The following is a 19,615-nucleotide window of genomic DNA, read 5'->3' as shown; positions in this document are numbered from 1 at the left end:
CACTCTCTTCACTCATGCCATGTCTGTTAAATCCCAAGATTCCAGGGAATATCCCCCGCTAATAACATCTCCACTTTCAACGTCTCAATTCACATACAAGAACTTACGCGACTTGAACAATCCCAAAACCGCGTATCTACTGCCCTTATCAGCGATTGCTCTAGTTGATCTTAATGCATTTTTCGCCCAAGTGGAGACAATTCGTTTAGGACTTACTGAAGAAGATCCAGTGGTGTGCCAGCAATGGAGGTCGATTATTGCTGTAAGCTACGCGGCGCGTAAATTTGGAATCAGTAGAATGGATACAGTGGAGTCGGCAAAAGAGAAATGTCCCAATCTAGTATGTGCCCATGCCGGCGTATACAAGAAGGGAGACAAGCATTGGACATATGAGGAAGGTCTGCCTGATCCTGCCAATCATAAAGTTAGCTTGGACAATTATCGGCGTGAAAGTCGCAAAATTTTAAGAATTATCCAGAGTCAGTTTGACTTGGTGGAAAAGGCAAGTGTGGATGAAAGTTATATCGACTTGGGGCGACCTATTTATGAATTACTTTTGCAGAAGTTCCCCAATAAATTGGAATCACACATTTTGGAAGCCAGTGATGATAAAGTTCTACCGAGTATTCCTGAAAGTCTTCCACAGGATATACAATGGCATGGAACAATCATGAAATCAGAAAAAGAAGTAGCCGATCCACAGGATGCTCAATCACCACAAATTTTTGATTGGGATGATGTTGTTCTTGCTATAGGTTCGAAGTTGTTGTTGGATCTTCGACAAGCCATTTATGATGAATTGGGATATACAACATCGGCAGGTCTAGCAAGAAACAAATTGGTGGCAAAATTGAGCGGTGGATTCAAGAAACCTGATGACCAAACAATTGTCAGAAACTGTGCTTTGAACCGGTTTTTGAACTATTTTGAATTGACCGATGTTACTGGTATGGGTGGGAAATTGGGTGAACAATTGATAAACAGGCTTGAAGTACCACCCGATAGGAACTCCATCGCCTTTATTAGGGAAAACTATAGTTTAAGCTCGATGAATGAGGAAATCAAAGAGGATGCTGAGTTAGCATTGAAGTTGTACAAGATTGTTCGAGGCTTATATCCATCGGAATTGACAAACAAAGTTGAAATCAAGTCAATGATGTCAACAAAAAACTTTCTTGGCACCAAGGGCTGGTCATTGGCTGATGCATACGACTGGCTAACTGTATTCTCTGGTGATTTGAGCAACCGATTAACCGATTTAGACAACGAATCGATGGAATTGTCATTAACAAAAATGTCCAACAAGGAAAAGGGGGTGATACGAAGACCCAAAACTATCACAATTGGCGTAAGATCAGCTTCGTTTGTACGACAAACTAGACAAATGCCCATTCTGTTTCATAAGGACATTGGTAAAATGAGAGAGTCGATCAAGAACTGCGGATTTCAATTGCTTCGCGATTACTTGGAACACAACTCCAATATAAGTTTGCTTAATAGGGGTAAAACTCCGCGCGAATTGTACACTAGTGATCCCAAACTGGTAAAACTCATGGACATGCATAACATGTCCTTAACTATATCCAATTTCGTTGCGCTAAACGATTCGGCAATGATTGAATCTTTTGCAAAGAAAAGGGGTAAATCTCAATCAGATAAAGAGTTAATGGAGATTAACGCATCATCCAAGAAAAGCAAAATTGAGAGAAATACTAGCGCTGTTATCAAGAAGTCAAATCCGATATCATTGGAACAAAAGGAAACCATCTCAAAGTTATTCCAAGAGTATGAACGAGGCAACAACACAGTCAATAAAGTGAAATCAAAGTCACGTAAAAGCGTTAGTCCACCGCTCAATCAACCTGCCAATAGAGATATTTTCCAGACATTGCAACAAAAACCTGTTAATTTACTCGACTCCTTGTTACGAGACATGTACTGTCCGCATTGCAAGATTTCAATTCAGGACCCGGTAGAACATAATGATTTTCATATTGCTTTGAATTTGTCAGAAAAATGGAATAGCTGAGAAAAGTCATAAAGCCAACCTCTTCTTTACATTTGATCAATCAAAACAGACATTACTTAAAACTTTACTCTTTCATTCTATACACAAACCATCTCAGTCATCCATTCTAGATGCAAGTTTCATAATCCGTTGTTTATCACGCTTCCGATTCTCTTGTTCTCGCACCACCGACTCGGCGAATATGTTATCTGACGGTAAACTAAATTGCTTAACCTTTTGATTTTTACCGTTCTTGGTCAACAATCCAAAAGCCACGGTACCATTCTGTTGTTTGACTCCAGTTGAAGCATTCTCAGGAATGTTGATTTGACTGGGAAGAGGCAAAGCTTGTTTGAAAGTGGGTTGTTTGCCCAGCTGCTGATACTGTTGCTGATACTGCTGTTGCTGCAGCAATTTCTGTTGTTGCTGTGTTGGTCCATAAGATTCAATCATGATTTTCTGAAACTCTCGATCCAAATCTTCTTGGAATTTGCGCTCTGCTTCAAGCCTTAATCTCTCAGCCTCGGTAATTTGATCTTCAGATGAAGATACGTGCGACGAATCTTCTTCACCGATATCTTCAGTTTCTTCCTCCGACTCACTTTCCTCATCCTCATCTTCACTATCGTCATCCTCACCATCTTCACTTTCTTCATCGTCGTCATCTTCACTTTCTTCATTGTCATCATCATCATCATCATCGTCATCATCGTCATCATTGGCATCACTATCCTCATCTGAACTCATATTGGCCGACTTTGCCTCTACCTCCGACTGGTCCTCAATAGCTTCATCTTCCTTCTCCAATAATGACTCCGCTTCCCTCCTTTTCTGCATGGCGCCACCTAAACTTCTAACAGCATCTTGTATCGACTCATATCGTTTCACGGTTGGGATATTCTTGTACTTTTTAAACAAATCATCTAATTTGAAGCGGACATCCACAGGGAAGGGCATCTCCTTACAGTACATGTAATATTGGAAAAAAGTTAAAAACACACCCAAAAGATCCTTATTAATGTCATTTCTGCGCTTGATACTTGCAGCACGATTCAGAGACTTCTTCCTCCCAACGTCTGTATCAACAAATATCGACTTTATTGATAATAGCAATAGACAGCACATTTGAATACGGAAATAGTTATTTGGCAAGTCAATATCAACATCCCAATTTTGTGGCAAAGGTTGGTTCTGTGGATGACCATAACAAAGGATACGGTACAACATATCATTGACAAGTTTGAAATTGATAACTTTGGAGTTGTACAATTCTGCTAAGTACTTCACCTGCGCCATTCTAGTCCTATTCATTCTAAAGTCATTCAATTCCAAGCCTCGGACAATGTTCTCAATCGTGGTGTCCACCGACATCACCAATAGCGTTTTATTTTTATTGCTAAACTCCAGCAACACTTTTGCAAGTGAAGGGATATTGTCGTAGTTTAACAATTGTGGATTGGAAAAGCAACCAACCAAGGTTTGAAATTCAGCTTGGCCAACTTGAACAAACGTTGACTTAAATAGCTTGACAATAAGCGATTGTGTTTCTTGGCTTAGTTCACTTCGAAATACTTTTTGAATAAACATCTGCTTAGGTGATAATACTGGCGCCTCTCTTAGAGTCTGCACTTTTGTTACCGGTGGCTCCACTGTGATTAATAAATTGTTAATGGCTAACTTGTCATTCACATTCAAATTTGACTGCTTCAGCTTTTCTCTCAACAAATCAATCATTTCTCGCATCAAGTCTTTACTATCCGCATCATGCAATAAGAACCTCCCCACATGCTCATAAAAAACAGTCAATATTTCTATATTGTTTGTTGATGTGATATTCAAAGTCAAGCTACGAATTTTGTGAAACACAACGTGTATCGGCACCATCTTAAACTTGACTAACTCAACGAAAAATAAAATGTTCTTTACGTTGAGTTTGTTTCTATGAATTTGAGATCGGAAACCTTTGTCCAAATACGTGATCAATTCCCCAATCAAGTCGGTCAAATTAAGTTCGTTAATTTTCAAAAATCTCGTATAGTACCTTAAGTTATTCAATGTGGATGTTTCAATGAAAAAACGCATTATTCTATTCTTTGTAGCTTTGTTATTCAAATTTAAATTGTTAAACTCCACCACGAGCTGCTCCAAATCGTTACCTCGTACATCTTCCAATCTATCCAAGAATTCCTGAATCTTTTCACCATCTTTATGAGCTTGGGTAGATTTACTACTAGGGGCTTCTGGGTGAGCCTCCAATAATTCACCAAGCAGTGGGATCACGGTGTAAAAGTTTTTCTCCTTTGAATCTTCCCAAATCCCAAACAGATCTTCATCATTGGGCACATATTGTTTCACAACTTCAACTGAATTGTCTTCTTCTTCCTCATCCTCTGCTGCATCATTTAAACCCTCGGGCAAAGGTAAACTACAAATCTGGGATAAAAAGCTTGCCGTGGCTTTGAACTGTTCAAATAATTTCGTCGTTTCATCCAACTCAAATTGCTCACTTTCTTGAATACGTCCTGTTCTGATTGACGCTTTCTTGTTGCGCACATCGAGCTTATGAACTTGCTTCTTCAACTTCAACAAGACACCAAAAACAGCTTGCGTATAGATCAAAAAAATCTGAGTTAGCACATGCCTTGTGTCCAGAGACAATAAGTCACTATCACTAAAAATGATGTGGCCAAATCTTTTCAAGAAAGATTGCACAATGTTCAAGCTTCTACCCAGTTCAAGGTTAAAGTTGAGTAGATACTTCAACAATAATGTCAATATTGGCTCGTTTCTTCTCTTGTCCAACGAATAAACTTTGATTATTTTTGCATCTAGAACATCCAAATAGACGGACGCAGTTCGTAGGACCCCCACAATGTAAAACTCACCCACTAAACGCAATAGATTCTTCTGTCGAGATGCTCGAGAGGCTTCCTCCTTGTCAGCTGATTCTGCATTCGATGGATTCATTATCTGCACCAAGATATGATTAAACAAGTCGGCCGTAAATTGTTTCCCAAACCTCTGATGTAAGGCAGACACAACCTCTATTGCTGCATTAATTTCATCATTCTTTGAAACTTTGCACAAGCCCTCCACGAGCGACACAATAACTTCAGACAAGTACTTTTCAATGGAAACAGATCCAATGTCTTTTAAAACGTTGGAATACTGTTCTTGATTTAAGCCAGTTTTGGCCTTTTTGATGAATGCCGAATTTTTCTTTAACGATGAATCCAACTTGGATGCAAGAGGGAAGCTGTACTCTCCAGCCCAGGCCTTTGAATTTAACTTCAGCAAATCTTTTCGTCGACCATCGAATTCAGTTGTCATTAGTTACGTTAGTGGTTATTGCATAGGATATAATCCAATACTGTAATCTGAGTTTGGTCTGAGATTTGCGTGATGGAAACAGAAGCTTCTTTCAATAACTTTTTTTTATAATTTTTTTTCTTACTTACCCACATTCGCCGTTCCTGTGATTGCAACAAAGGCTCTAAAGAAAGACGATCTTACAATACATTTCCTCAAAGCTCGTATAAACAAGTCGTGTTATTTTTATATATATATACAAGTACACAATCATCTCATGCGTACTAAAGATTGAGAGGATCCATGCTTCTAACCTTTTCGTAGACTCTTCCCTCGCCTAAACCATACATTTGTCTGACCCCAGGTACACTTCTATCGAACTTTTGTCTCCAAATGTGAGCACCGATTGGAGTTAAGCCATGTGTAGCAGCAAATTCCCTGATATCAAAGTTCTCACTAGCTTCAGAAATGTCGCCAATTTCCTTTGATTGTCTGAAAACCCACAAGCAAGCTCTTTGAGCTGGAGCATTCTTCTCTGGAGTTAAGGGGGTGTATTCCTTAAAGGTAATCCTTGGTCCCACTTTCAACAACTTGGAAACATCTATCGAGTTGTCAACATTGTTGAGCATAACATTTTTCAAACCGTAGTGCAATGTAGTCGTGAACGAGTTTGTTGCCAAATCAGGTGTATCGGGATTCACCAACAAGACGGTGTACAAGTTGTTGCTGCCTTCAACACGATCAAACTCTTGAATGTAGACCGTAGGAGGTTCGGAAACTGCAAACGCTGGCAATAACGACCCAGGTGTGACCCATTTGCTAAACTGATCTTCTGTGTTGTGAGTGAACTTGACCTTGACATCGGCCTTTGGAACCAACGTTGGTAAGGTATCAGGTATAACATGTAGCTGTTCTAGTCTTTGCATTGTCACTAGCAAGTCATAATTTTCCCATTTTTCCTTGAGCAAATGTCTGTAAACCGGTTGCGATTTGTCTAGCAATTTGGAATCAGCAAACTCTGCATTATATAACACCTCAGGGTTTTCAATCTCAGCCTCTATCAAATTTTTATCGATCCGGTCCTTTATTTCAATTGTTTCTTCCTGTGACGCGGCATTCTTAAGGGACTTTTCCAAGCGATCAACAATTTGATACTTTGAATTGGCCTCTTTTTCTAAGATTCTGTAAGCCATTTGGAATGTTTCATCTATGGCTATCGGCGAGTGGTACGCTAGCCTCTCATCCCCATTTGTCAATGATGCAGGACCCTCTTCAGAATTTCCCTCGCTGAACAAAGTCTGTCTAATGGGAGCATTGTTTATCTTCAACGTGGTCGGTCTCTTAGAGAAATCCGACCAGACCCCACCAGTATTTGTACTGCTTCTTCTTTTAAGCTGTAAAAAGGCACTTCTTAAGCTGTTCCTAGTGCTCATCTTTGGCCGAATAGTCAATGTCCTCAAGATCTTTCGGTCCTGAATTTTTCAAAATTTTCCTTTTTTTTCTGAATTTTTTTCTTCTCTCCTTTGATGTCACACAAAGGGTTTTCTAACACATATAGCATAGAGATACCCAGAAGACAGCTTTGTCTGCTACAACATTCAAAAACAATGGTTCACTATAAAAGTTGTGGATAAACTAAAAACTACAAAAAAAAGAGTTTACTTTGAATTAAACGGATCCGATATAGTGTGGTCCTGGTGCTGCTGACCCAAGTCCTTGCCCTGGGTCAATTCAATGATTTTCCTCTGCAAAATCATCACATAGTCCTTTAATTGAACGTTTTCATTATTCAAGTTCTCGTTCCTTGCTTTTAACTCGTCCATTTCTTGTACCTTCTTTTCCAAATCCTGAACATATTTCTCCCTCCGTTGTCTGAATGCCCTTTGTGCATTTCGGTTTTGCTCTGCTCGTTTGGTGAATGAAGAAATGTGCTTTGGATTGTACTTCAGATTCGAAGATGTCCGCGATAACGCTGGATCTGTTGTACTAGCATCAATACTGGAAGACGAGTCCATGATCGGAGACTTATCACTCATCGAAATTGAGTCCTGCGATCTAAAGGCCAAGTTGCTCAGCACATGATGTTGCTGCTGTTGTTGTTGATGTTGTTGATGAATATCTTCATTCTTTGACTGCCAGTTAGCATAGTTCATGACGATTGATCGATTGGCTTTGGTTGCAAAGTGCCTTTGTAGTCAGTGCTGACAAATTGATTACTTAATGGATGGAAAGGTTATTTTGATTTTTTTTGAAGTGCTCCGAAAGAGAAATAAACGGCTGGGTCGTGTAAAATGGGACAACTTTAGACAGTTGTTGCAACGTTATATCGGGGCCGTACTAAAAAAAGCTATTCTAGCAAACAATGCATTAATAGAGAGGTTTGAGCTTTTAAGCGAAAGGTAACCGAAGGGTGTGACAAAGATGGAATTACAGCTTGGTTGGAGAAGAGTGGTATAAAAGTAATTAACAAACTCGATGCACATTATTTCTTCCAATAAAACATACTACTGTCCAATTGAAACCACCCATGACTACTGCACTCATTATGATCTAAATCACCTACTATTAAGGCATGGTTTCAATTAGACATGATCCAATGAGGAGGTTTCGAAATACATGCTGTAAATACGTCTGAGATCATACGATTTGTGGAAAAGAAAAAAAGAAATGAGGTGCCCTGTCAAAAGATATGAAAGTGTATCCTGCATATAGTAACATCAGTAACATTTTGTCCAATTATTGTGTTGATAAATGTTTTAGCATAATACAAAAATCTAACACTGTTGTCACTATATAGAGCTACCAATTCCTCTTCCAATGTGCTGAAAAAAAATTAAGAAAAGAAAATTTTGGAATAAAGAGTGGAAACCAAATCTTTTAGGTTAACTACTACGTCCATTTAATCGAAAGGTGAATTGACATCCCAGACAACCCTCAACCTCCACACAACTTGCAAAGATCATACACACCCCACAGGTGAAAACCATTGACATCGTAACAAGTTCAGCAATCGATCTTACCCTCAGTTATAATTAGCCAATACAACTTACAAATCTTCAATCCCGATATTCTATTTATTTCAGCATGATATCTTCAACCATTCGTTCAGCATTAAGATCAAGATTGGCAGTCCAGACTCCAAGAATCTCAAATGTTATGAGATTGACTCCATTGGTTAGACCAACTTTCCAACAAAGCGTTAGATTATATTCCTCCGACCATCAAGATGAGACTTTTGAGGAATTCACAGCTAGGTATGTAATACACAATATTTATCCTTAAAGTGTAACCATTACTAACAACATTATTAGATACGAAAAGGAATTTGAAGATGCCTACGATTTATTCGAAGTACAAAGAATCTTGAACAATGTCTTCTCATATGATTTAGTCCCAGCCCCAGTCGTCGTTGAAAAGGCTTTGCAAGCTTGCAGACGTGTAAACGATTACCCAACAGCTGTCAGAACATTTGAAGCATTGAAACACAAAGTGGAAACCCCAGAACAATATGCCGCTTACTTGGAAGAGTTGAAAGACATCAGAAAGGAATTGGGAATCGACTTGAAGGAAGACTTGTACGGAAATGAAGCCTAAGGTCTCTTGATCCTAGCAAAACACTTTAAAATTTTGTAACGTTCAGTTTTATATTATTATAATGCAAGCATATAATTAAGTATCCGGTACATCTGTAGATGAATGTAGGTGTCAATTCTAGAGATTGAACCTAGTGAACGTAGGAGCTGGGATTTGCTGATGGGGTAGGCTTATTTGAGATGGCATTTTGTAGTACCCCAGTAGCTGAACTTTCTCTTCGCGTGATATTATTGCTACCATACGCAATTGAATTTCAATTCCAATGTTCCTCCCAACAGGCCATACAGTCAAGCAAACTAAACACAACCCCCTACAACTATCTCTATACAGACGATGGGAGTATATATACCGCCCCCAAACAATAATGATAAAGAGCGTGACGATGCAAAGAGTAACTCGCCAAAAAAGAATGGAACTAGCAATCCTACAAATCCACTCACATCCTCGGCTTCATCCTCAGATTCTACGACAATAGTGATTCCCAACCCCAAGTCTCTTATACCACATAATCCAAGTGTTGGATTGATATGGGGTCCACTTACGCCGTCATCAGATAACCGCCCTGCGTTGTACTCGATGATTGGTTTGCAATTCTTGTTAGGTGTTGGGTGTTTTAAATTTGCCCGAAATCAACTCAGGCATAGACTTGTCGCGGTGCCTAATGGTCCTCCTCAATCTGTTAGGGGTGGATCCATATTCAAACTGGTGGTTTTTGCTGCAGTTGGTGCGACGGTAGTGTTTGGAAGTGGGTTGGAAATTAGTCGATTGATCTTGCCATATGACCCTTGGTACGAAGAAGCACGTCACTACAGAAAAGTTGCCATCAAGAATGGAGATAAACCAAGCTTGTGGTTTGGTGCTTACAAATATTACCAGCCAATGTCTTTTAAGAAATGGATCGAACTATTGCATAACTGGATTGAAAATGTCAGTCAGGAATTGGAAGAGCCGGAAGGATTTCAAAACCTATCAATTGAACTTGGAGAAAAGAACAACGTCTTAAGTGTTGCACAAACAGGTACAAAGCCTAGCCTTCTAGAGAAATTGAAAAGCAGAGGTAAATACAATGAAATTCACGCAAAGTTGAAGGAAAACAACGACAAACGGTTTGAACATATGTTGAGTAACGAGTTGAAAGACGTCAACGAGTTGAACAAAGCTCAAAGGTTAGACTTAATATTGGAGGGGAAGAGTGAATTGGTGAATGATGGTTTTGCGAAACCAAGCATAACATTGGGAAACCACACTATTGACAATGACGACGATTTCGAGATGGTCTGGCTCAATTTTGAACCCTGGGATGAGTTGAAATTAGAGACTGACTACGATATAAGGTTGATTCCGCGGTACGCTTTGCCAGAGGAGGAAGAGCAAGACGACGTTATCTCAGAAAATGAAATACCCCAGGAAAAAACTATTAAAGTTGTATAGCATTTGAGTTATATTTATTCTACATACAAGTGTTTTTTTTTCACTAGCTCTCTTTGATCAAATCGTCTGCCCATCTCAATGCATCTTTATCGGCCCTGTCCAAAGCTGGCTTATTGTATTTCTCTAAATGGTCTCTCCATTGTATTTCTGCTGGATCCTGGTCGGGTTCCACCCATTCGAAACCATCCCCACCAGTCATCCAATAAGCTTGAAATTTAAGTTTCTCCAAGTCATCCTTGAGTTGCATCAATCGTATTTTGTGGCCCTCGCGATCGTAGCCAGGGTTCAATGTATCCATATTGCTTCGGATTTCTGGTGCAGGCCGGCATATTTCATCTGTAATGTCGGGGTTTGACTCTCCGTTGTTCAAGTCCCTATCGGCCTCTACAATCTTTGAATTAAATAACATTTCGTCTGCGTGCTTAAACCAATGTGAGTAAAATGTTCCTCGTTGCCAAGTCAAGTAATCACCTCCGGAACTAATGAGCTGTCGTCCAAATTTGACAATAGTTACAAAAAAGCTCGAGTTTATTATGTATGTCAATAGAATAGAATTGATTGCACCCAAATGGTCCCATGATGCAGGCAAAGTCCCAGCATCAATCAAAGACGTCACGCCAAATTTTGTGAAAATTGTTACCGCTGCAGCTGTTGACACAAGCTTAACTATTCCGCTTCTGATAATACTGCCTTGATGGGCGATGTAGTTTGGGTGTCCAACAGTAACATCAGAGATTTTGACCGCCCGCTGAAAGTCGGCATTATACAACGCATTTCGAAGCGGAATAAGAGCAATCAGTTTCTCTATAATAGTCGTCAGCTTTGGATTAAACCTGTAGTACTCATTGATGAGCTTGATATTCAACGCTGTTGGTAGATTTAAAAGGAAAAGTTGTTTCAATAGTTGCGGAGTGAATTCTATCTCCTTATTGGAAAAAACTTCATGTATTATAGTTTCCGAATGGCGTGTCAATATGGAGGTTGAATTAAGTTGGTCTTGTATTGGATATTCGGACTGGAAGTTTTTTATTGAGGAAATTGCACTGACAATCTCTTCGCTGGAAGGGTTTTTTGAGATGGATGCTTTGATCTTCTTATGGAGGGACTCATAGTCTTTAATATAGTCATAAGAAGCAGGTGATGATATAGGTCGAAGGCCCTTAAAATAGCAGACTCTAGGACCAACTCTAATAGGTCCACATCTGAGCATCATGGTTATATGACGGTGCCTCGTTAATAAACTAACACTTCTGAAATTTTGTAAAAATTTATAAAAACGCAATCCAACGCGAAAATCTATTTGAAACTATAAAATGATTGAACTAAAGTAAAACAAAAAAGCCAATACTGGACTAGTTGCAAGAAGTGCTCCACCATTTCCAGATTGGCTGCTTCCTCCGCTTGATCCAGTAGACGAGTCTTGGTTTCCACTTGATGAGGTAGATCTCAAGACTCGTGTTGTAACAAAAGAAAGACTTTTGGTAGTGTCATCAACTCCGGTAGTTTCATTCGAAGTGTCAGCAGCAGTAGTAGTAGCTGCTGCACTTGATTTTGCCGTAGCAGCTGTGTCTGTAGTAGCGGCGCCTGCCGTAGTAGCAGCTGTGTCTGTAGTAGCGGCGCCTGCCGTGGTAGCAGCTGTACCCGTGGTAGCAGTACCTGTGGTAGCAGTACCCGTGGTGGCTGTGCCTGTAGTAGCAGTACCTGTAGTAGCAGTACCTGTAGTAGCAGTGCCTGTAGTAGCAGTATCAGTTGCAGCAGTAGTAGCAGCCCCGGTAGTAGCTGTACCTGTGGTGGCTGTTCCAGTAGCTGTACCCGTGGTTGCACCGGCTGCAGTAGTTCCGGTCGTAGCGGCACCTGTTGTAGTGGCACCGGTCGTAGCTGTGTTAGTTGTTGCTGTGTTTGCTGCAGCAGTTGTAGCAGTAGTGGCCGTGTTAGCAGCTGCGTTGGCGGCAGTAGTAGCAGTATCAGCGGCTGCGGCAGCAGCTACAACTGCATCAGCTGCTAAGCAATAACTGCAAAGCAAACCCAAGACAAAAGTTCTCTTCATACTTGATAAGCGAGCGTGTGTATGTATGTGTATGTGTCGTTTTTAGTGGTATTTCAACCGGAGTAGATAGAAAGGACTTCTATTATTTTTATTTTATGATTTTATTAGAGGTGAAAAGGAAGAAAAAAAAGAAACGAAACGAAACAAAACGTGAAGTCAATTATAAAATTGGAATATATCACAAAATCAGGTTTAAGGGATATTATACACATCAATAATAATAATAATAATAATCCATTTTTATAAACATGCGCGGTACTGTAATTGAGTTACACAGTTGGGAAGATCCCGAGGAATTTTACTAGGACAAGTAGCAAAACTGACTCCATCAGCAATATAGCCTTAGCCAGTACGCATAAAAAAGTTCCCCTTTCATTGGTGACTGAGCCACCTAAACGTAGCCACAACCATGGCCAAAGTAAAACGGTGTCATCACGAACTCACGAGCATAGCGGCATGGAAACCTCATTGAGCCTCGCTCGAGTTAGTTCTTCTTTTTCTTCTTTCGCGTTCTGCAATCAGGACAATACCATATTTCGTCTGGTTTGGGAGCAGACGTTATACCAACACAACTCCAGTGAAACCATTCGAACTTACAGTCCTCGTTATCGCACCCAATCATTTCTCCAAACGACACTCGCTGACAAAAACAATAAAGATTGTTGTCAGCATCGTCGCCTTGAGGGCCATCGACATTGGTAGGCATATCTGCTGTCGACCCACTGAGCGCAAGAGATCCAGTCTCATACCCAAGGGTGTCTTCGACTTCCTCTGATTTCAACTTTTTATTCATCTTGTTCGAGGGAGCAGTGGGCGTTGATGCGACTGATACTACGCCCTTTGTGACAGCTTTTCTCTTTTGTCCTTTCTTGACTGGTTCCACAGCAGGAGTAACTGATAATGCATTTCTCGATGTTGGAGTCGCCGATAAAGTATCGGAGAGACCATTTAGTGCGTTTGAATATTCATTCTTGGACATAGTTTGTAAATCGACCGGTATTTCTAGCGGTGGCAAAAGCTCATCTCGCTCTAGTTTGGTAATATCCGTTTCAAAGTTGAACAAATGCTTTGAAACTAGAAAAAGCGCCGTGTTTGCAAGTAAAATCTTTTCTTTTTGTATCTTTTTGAGGTGTTTCATATCCTCTTCTATTTTGCTATTCAACTGCTGTTCCTTGGGATGTTTGGTAAGAGTGCCATTTGCCCTGATAAACTTGTGAATCTGGTTGTCTTTGGATTGGCATTGCTTCCGAAGTTCTGCTGCTTGCATATCTTTGTTCTTGATCTCTTCTAGGAGATGTCGTATTTCCAATGGCAAGTTAGAAAGATCTTGCGTGTATTTCTCTAGCACAGTTGATGTATCCATCGTGATTAGTTATGTATAGTGTTGATAAGCGTAAGTTAGTAATCATTGGGCTTTTCAATTCTTTTTTTTTCTTTTTTTTTACGTCCATATATTTTTCGGTTCAACCAGTTTGCTCCCACATTACAATAATGTCAGAAAACGATCTCATTCAGGATATAAAGAAACTAAGGTTAAATGATGATGGGACACAGGGACTAAGTGATGAAGGTTTTAGCAAAGATCGAAAAACTCAATTGCGGCACAAGTTGATGAATGCTGACACCAATGACACAGAATTGCAAGCCTTATGTCAGCAATTGGTTGACAATCCTACTCAAGTGTTGCTATTTTTGAAAGTGCTAAATGATCAATCAGGAAGCATATTAGGTAAATTAATAAGGGTCGACAGTGGCCCACGTCAGTCGTTTGTTTTAAGTGTGTTAAGTGCCATTCGAGGTATTTTGATAAAGTCTTCCAATGTCAGAGATTACTACTTGACAGTCTATATCTCCCTAATAACCAAATTTGGAGTAACCAATCCTCAACATTTGAACTTGTTTTTGACCTTTGTCGGGGCTGAAAAGAAAGTGGCAAATGCAATTCTTGTCATATTGGCTCAAGATTTGAAATTAAATAAGGCGGAGAGCATGGATATAGTAAGTGAGTACTTGCAGCTACAAGTAGATGAAGAGGCCTTGAATGGCACATCATTGGTCAACTTTGTATCGACCCTTGCAATGTGTTTTCCTATCCTTCCCGAGTTGTGTTCAAAGATTTATACAAATACAGCCACAAAACAGCACATCCTCGATGCGTTTTCGAACCAAGGGAAACATACAGAGTACACAGTGCCTATTTTGAATTGCATCGCAGCATCATCAATGGTAGAAAGCTGTCGTACCTTTACTATTCAAGAGTACTATCTGTATTTAGTTGACTATTTGCAGTCACAACATGTGAGCATACGAATTCTAGCTGCCTTATGTGTGGTAAAATTGTGGACATTCATACAAGTGGAACAAAAATCAAAGGTGCAGGTGACAGAGCTAGCAAAAGATTTACTTCTTTATGTGACCGAGGGTGACGACTTGGAGTATATTGAGTATTCTTTGGAAGGTCTCGTGTATCTAAGCTTGTTTTGGAAAGTTCGGGACTTAATCAGAATGGATGTATCGTTGATTGAGAGGTTTGTGCATATTTTGCAGAACTATTCAACAGTTGATAATGTAAACACGTCAATTCAGTATGGTATCTTGTCAATTTTATCCAACATTACAAAGCTAAAACAGCCGGAGTTGAATACTGCAAAAGCAAACTTGAAAAACGTAACCGCGCCACAGATGGAATCAGGCAACAATGAAGAGAACCAAGATAACATCAAACTCTTCAATAGACACTTGCTCGAGCAAGATGAAATTGTTTCCAAATTGAGTGCCATTAAAACCTACCAATCCTCCAATGACAACAACTTTAACGAAGTCATTAGTATTATTTACCATTTATCTACAGATCAAGCCAAGAGTATGCGAGTAGAACTAGTCAAACAAGGAGCGTTGATTATAATTATGAACTTTTTGGTCAATACAAGTGATATGGAGAAAATGGGAAATAGGGTAGTTGCCATCCCGGTACTGAAGGGTGATATGACCCCAAAATATAGATTCAAAGCATTGCGTAGTTTGGCACGTATGTTGATTTGTGTTGACCCTAGAGTATCGTTTCAAAAATATGATGTCAAATCAGCAATTCCATTTCTTGTTGAATTAATTGGTCCTGTTCCTTCAGACTCTGTGAACCCAAAACAATCATATTTGCAAGAAATGACGCAACTAGACGAGTACGAATCATTGCTAGCACTAACTAATATTGCGGCTGCAGATAACTCCGACACCAGGAGATTGCTTGTTCTGCAGATCCTACCCTTTATCGACGATTTGATTGTACTGAAAACTGATATTCAAATTGCTTCATTTGAACTTTTGAACAACTTGATTAGCGAACCCCTTTTATTGGCCAAATTTTTCAACATAGAACAAACTGCAAATAAACAGAGATTAGATATACTAGTGAAGTTGTTGGATTCAGATAATCTGAAATTGCAGGCAGTAATTTCCGGGTTTTTGGTTAATGCGTCAAATTTTGACGTGATTGCCGACGTTCTTGTTGAGTCAAAAGATATATTTGATCAATTGATGGGAACAATCATTGAAATTATGTTACACCAGGTCAAAGAAAGTAACTTGATAAATCCAGTAACTTGCTTGTTGGTGAACTTGGTGTATGCTTTGGCCAACAAAGATGAGCTGCTACTCAAAAAGCTTGACGAGAAGCTAAGACCTGTATGTGTAAATGTTTTAAAAAATGGTACGGCAGAGAGCAAAGAGGCGATAACGAGTGTGATGAGCTTACTTGACTTTTAAAATCTATTAATGCAAATTATTTCTCACCATGGATCAAAAGTTTATGAATCTTTGTGCCAAGGTTCCTGCGTCGTGTTCGACGGTTGATATCGATTGTCGGATAGCTTGCGATGCCTTGTCGCTCTCCAATTGGACCTTTATAGCTTTATGCAAACTAGTGAGATATTCACTGAAACTAATTCCGTTTGTGGCCTTCATAGCACCACCAAAAGCATCTTCTCGCAAAAACTCTTTGAAACTGTGCTCAGATCCGTCGATACCCTTTCGTATAATTTGCACCGCAGAAGATTGAACACCAACGATTTGTTTGTTTAAAAATTGCACCAAGTTGCAGGCTTGTTGGGAAATTTCGGATGGTAATTCAGGCAATTCATCCATAAATGCGTCGATTTCATCTATGGTTTCATATTGTTCCCCGAAAAGATCCTTTATAAGCATGATGCTTGCTTCTGGATCGAGCCATACGTACACTCTAACTCCGTCGCATAAAATGTAAACCCCTCTATCCAAACTCTTTAACGACAAGCCCTTATATTCAGGAAGTCTTGTAAACCCAGTAGCCTCATCTATGGTCCCTTCTTCTGGAGCTAGTGAATGTATTTCAATCAATGCTGGGTACAAGTGATACATTAATCTCTCCAAAGGCATGTTTAACATGTTGAACAAGTCAACTAACCGTGCGTCTGCCGACAATCCAGTCGAAGCATTGATTGAATGCGTTTTCAAAAAGCTCAAAATGTAAATCGGTAGGTGTTTCAATGAGTCTGGGAATAAAAGGTTATTGCTCAACGTTTTCGCACGATTGTGGCCATACTCGGTCATGGCTCTATATTGCGAGAAAACATCCACCAACCTTGTATTGAGCGACTCTCTCAATTCGACCAAGGTCTGCTGACCTACGAAATTGAGTGTATCTCTGACCAATGTTGCCACAATGGCGTTTTCATCTGCAAAATTGAAAACATCCTCTAGTTTATTTGTTACTGCCAAAACCAAGTTAATTACTCGGACCTTTCTTTGACCATAGTTGTCAGTGTAGAGCAATGCTGCTTGGAAATGGCAATCTAGCTTCCGACTGAGGATGCCATCGTACTGAAGTAATACGGTAAATGTGTGATCCTTGCTTAATACAGGGATTACTGGATCCTGCACTGACCCTAATATGCTGGTGTCTTTTATCGATGACGAAGTACCGTAATAATCAATGACTTGCAATCCATTCGAGCATCGTAATTTCAACTGCCCTTGATAACCAGTTGTATTCACGACTGAGTTTTTGAACTTGGCAATGAATAAGCGGCCATCTCTCTCGTAATTCAAATTTGGCCAGCGTGTCAACTCTCCTCCTGTTGATGACACCAAAAATCCAAGGTTTGAAAGATCAACAGAGGCATGCGATGCGACGTGAAGATCCAATCCTACTCCACTTTGAATAAAATACTTTGTCATGCTTTTGTAATACTCACTGTTGGGTAAAAATATTTTCTTTTCCACTTCAGGTGCCGGAGTTCTGCCAACAGCTTTGTTGTCCTTGTATGTCAACCCTCCTGGGCCCCAAGATGGTAGGTTTGACAAAACCGATACAATTTTACCCCCACCATGCATCTCCAAACACATGCCCGCGGTTTTACAAGCAACTGCAAAACAAGGTTCTAAGTCGAACGCGTGTGTCTCAGAATTGCACAACTGCTCAAGGTAGTTCAATGCATCTTCTATAACAAACTGGCTTTCAACTGGGTCCACAAACAAGCCTTCATCAAATGGAACAAAGGGGTCTTCAAGATCTGAGGAGATGGAGATCTGGGTCCTTTCTAACCTATGGGACAAATTAAAGAAATGCAACTTCTTATCGAAGGCCATGATGGCTATTTTGTAAGGAGCTGGTATTTCAGATGCACCCTCCTTGTAGTTGAACAAAGTTGTTCTAATAGACTCACTTACCAAAATTGGTAAACTCTGTTTGATACTATTTTCTGAAATATCAACCAAAAATACAATATGTAAAGGCTCGGGGGTCTTGTGACTGTCCCCAAAGTTGTACTCTTTTGGAACACGCATGTCGTATACACTTTTATGTAATTCTGGGCGGACTAATTTGTCAATTCTGAAGCCTCTAGCATCAAGAGCTGATGCATACTCCGGTGGAACATCATTGTTGGCAAACTGACAAATATTGCAAATAAACCTTTGATTGTGCGTGAACTGCATCGATGAATTGACATAAGCTCGACACCTGTGACATCTCAATGGGCCTTTACTCAATGGATCTTCGTTGTCTGAGGCAATTTCAGGATTGACATCATTCTGATAATCGACTGTTGGTACAGGCTCCTCTGTTTCCAAGAGTGGTGCAAATGGTCTGATTGTTATTGCCACTGGTAGTTTGCTGGCCAGTCTTAGTTTTTCTGATTCTGGGACATAATACATCGTAGAGCGCATGTATTTGGAAGAGGCCGTGCCTTGATCGGTGAAATGAAACTGCACTCCTGCATCAGGCGGAACTGTTTCTGAAAAGGTTAAAAATGACTTGTAATTACCTTCCTCATTTGGTGTGTCATACTCCTTTTGTGCCAAATATCTAAAAGATTGCAACGACGGTACCGATTGCTGCGCGTTGTGTGACTCGTAACTTACTGAAACAGATTGAGTCTGCGGCGGATATTGTGATCCGTGGACTTGCGCATTTAACGAGTCACTAAAGTTTGGAGCCTGTGGTACGCCAGATGAGTTTATAGGCGCTGGGGTTGGCGCTACTGTTGGTGCCGCTGTTGCAACAGGAGAATTGAAATTTGTGTGAAATGCTCGTCTTGATCTCTTCTTGCTTGAATGTGACAGAGGCTGCTGATTATTTAGGTCCAATGCCTGCAAGTTTTGAGACAACTCATTGCTGTTGGCAAACGACATTGTAAAATAACCAACACGCTTTTTCTGGCTTTGGGATATTGCAGCTTTCAATTGAGCAAAAAGTGTTGATATTTTCTTTTCTTTTTTTTTTTTTCCTGAGAATATCCGATACTCGATATTTGGAGAGCTATAGCACGTGAAACGGAAATACAACAACGAGAAAGTCGCAAGTCCTTTAGTGTAGTGTCGCAAAAAAAGATATCAGCATAGTCTACGACACCAAGAAAAAATAACAAAAGACAATACCAAGAAATTGACCATCACAATACATGACAAAGCTTACTTATTTGTCCACACAGAGTGGAACTAAAGGCCACTTCAGTGCTTTTACATATTGTTACATTCGTGCTTTTACTCTGGTGGTGATGGTAAGCAGCATCACTATTGTTTGAAAAACAGAGTAAAAGAATTAGCTGTGAAATGCTGGTGTATAGTAAGAAAAGAAAAATCATAAAAAGTAAAAAAAGAAAACGGAAAATTTATTATTCTTGTCTCAGTAAAGAAAAGAGGTACAGAGCCAAGCGTATTATCACACCAGTATAAAAGGCAACAACATTTCC

General features: G+C 39.9%; 9 protein-coding genes across 9 annotated transcripts; 4 read left to right on the top strand and 5 right to left on the bottom strand. All coding sequences in view use genetic code 12, as the record gives it.

Moving 5' to 3' along the window:
• Positions 1-19: 19 nt before the first annotated feature.
• Positions 20-2,029, top strand: RAD32 (DNA-directed DNA polymerase eta; the record flags this gene model as incomplete). The annotated part of the gene is made up of 1 exon (XM_051817199.1): positions 20-2,029. The coding sequence occupies one exon, from the start codon at positions 20-22 to the stop codon at positions 2,027-2,029; it is 2,010 nt and encodes a 669-aa protein (XP_051669644.1).
• A 93-nt stretch (positions 2,030-2,122) lies between these two features.
• On the bottom strand, positions 2,123-5,338 carry CANMA_004877 (uncharacterized protein; the record flags this gene model as incomplete). The annotated part of the gene is made up of 1 exon (XM_051817198.1): positions 2,123-5,338. The coding sequence occupies one exon, from the start codon at positions 5,336-5,338 to the stop codon at positions 2,123-2,125; it is 3,216 nt and encodes a 1,071-aa protein (XP_051669643.1).
• Positions 5,339-5,601: 263 nt separating this feature from the next.
• Positions 5,602-6,750, bottom strand: CANMA_004876 (mitochondrial 54S ribosomal protein mL38; the record flags this gene model as incomplete). The annotated part of the gene is made up of 1 exon (XM_051817197.1): positions 5,602-6,750. One exon carries the CDS (start codon positions 6,748-6,750, stop codon positions 5,602-5,604), a length of 1,149 nt encoding a protein of 382 aa, XP_051669642.1.
• Positions 6,751-6,975: 225 nt separating this feature from the next.
• On the bottom strand, positions 6,976-7,470 carry CAP4 (Cap4p; the record flags this gene model as incomplete). The annotated part of the gene is made up of 1 exon (XM_051817196.1): positions 6,976-7,470. One exon carries the CDS (start codon positions 7,468-7,470, stop codon positions 6,976-6,978), a length of 495 nt encoding a protein of 164 aa, XP_051669641.1.
• Positions 7,471-8,401: 931 nt separating this feature from the next.
• On the top strand, positions 8,402-8,911 carry COX6 (cytochrome c oxidase subunit VI; the record flags this gene model as incomplete). Its single annotated transcript, XM_051817195.1, has 2 exons — positions 8,402-8,571; positions 8,629-8,911. 2 exons carry the CDS (start codon positions 8,402-8,404, stop codon positions 8,909-8,911), a joined length of 453 nt encoding a protein of 150 aa, XP_051669640.1.
• A 333-nt stretch (positions 8,912-9,244) lies between these two features.
• CANMA_004873 (uncharacterized protein) lies at positions 9,245-10,342 on the top strand (the record flags this gene model as incomplete). Its single annotated transcript, XM_051817194.1, has 1 exon — positions 9,245-10,342. One exon carries the CDS (start codon positions 9,245-9,247, stop codon positions 10,340-10,342), a length of 1,098 nt encoding a protein of 365 aa, XP_051669639.1.
• Positions 10,343-10,385: 43 nt separating this feature from the next.
• On the bottom strand, positions 10,386-13,752 carry CANMA_004872 (uncharacterized protein; the record flags this gene model as incomplete). Its single annotated transcript, XM_051817192.1, has 3 exons — positions 10,386-11,544; positions 11,677-12,343; positions 13,041-13,752. 3 exons carry the CDS (start codon positions 13,750-13,752, stop codon positions 10,386-10,388), a joined length of 2,538 nt encoding a protein of 845 aa, XP_051669638.1.
• A 128-nt stretch (positions 13,753-13,880) lies between these two features.
• On the top strand, positions 13,881-16,151 carry CANMA_004871 (uncharacterized protein; the record flags this gene model as incomplete). Its single annotated transcript, XM_051817191.1, has 1 exon — positions 13,881-16,151. One exon carries the CDS (start codon positions 13,881-13,883, stop codon positions 16,149-16,151), a length of 2,271 nt encoding a protein of 756 aa, XP_051669637.1.
• Positions 16,152-16,184: 33 nt separating this feature from the next.
• CANMA_004870 (uncharacterized protein) lies at positions 16,185-19,055 on the bottom strand (the record flags this gene model as incomplete). The annotated part of the gene is made up of 1 exon (XM_051817190.1): positions 16,185-19,055. One exon carries the CDS (start codon positions 19,053-19,055, stop codon positions 16,185-16,187), a length of 2,871 nt encoding a protein of 956 aa, XP_051669636.1.
• Between the last annotated feature and the right edge of the window lie 560 nt (positions 19,056-19,615).

This window comes from Candida margitis, assembly GCF_024628925.1.
Source record: "Candida margitis strain CBS 14175 chromosome Unknown scaffold1, whole genome shotgun sequence".
NCBI lineage: Eukaryota > Fungi > Ascomycota > Pichiomycetes > Serinales > Debaryomycetaceae > Lodderomyces > Lodderomyces margitis.
The sequence above is the reverse complement of the archived record's forward strand: the minus strand, read 5'-3'. Positions and strand labels throughout refer to the sequence as shown.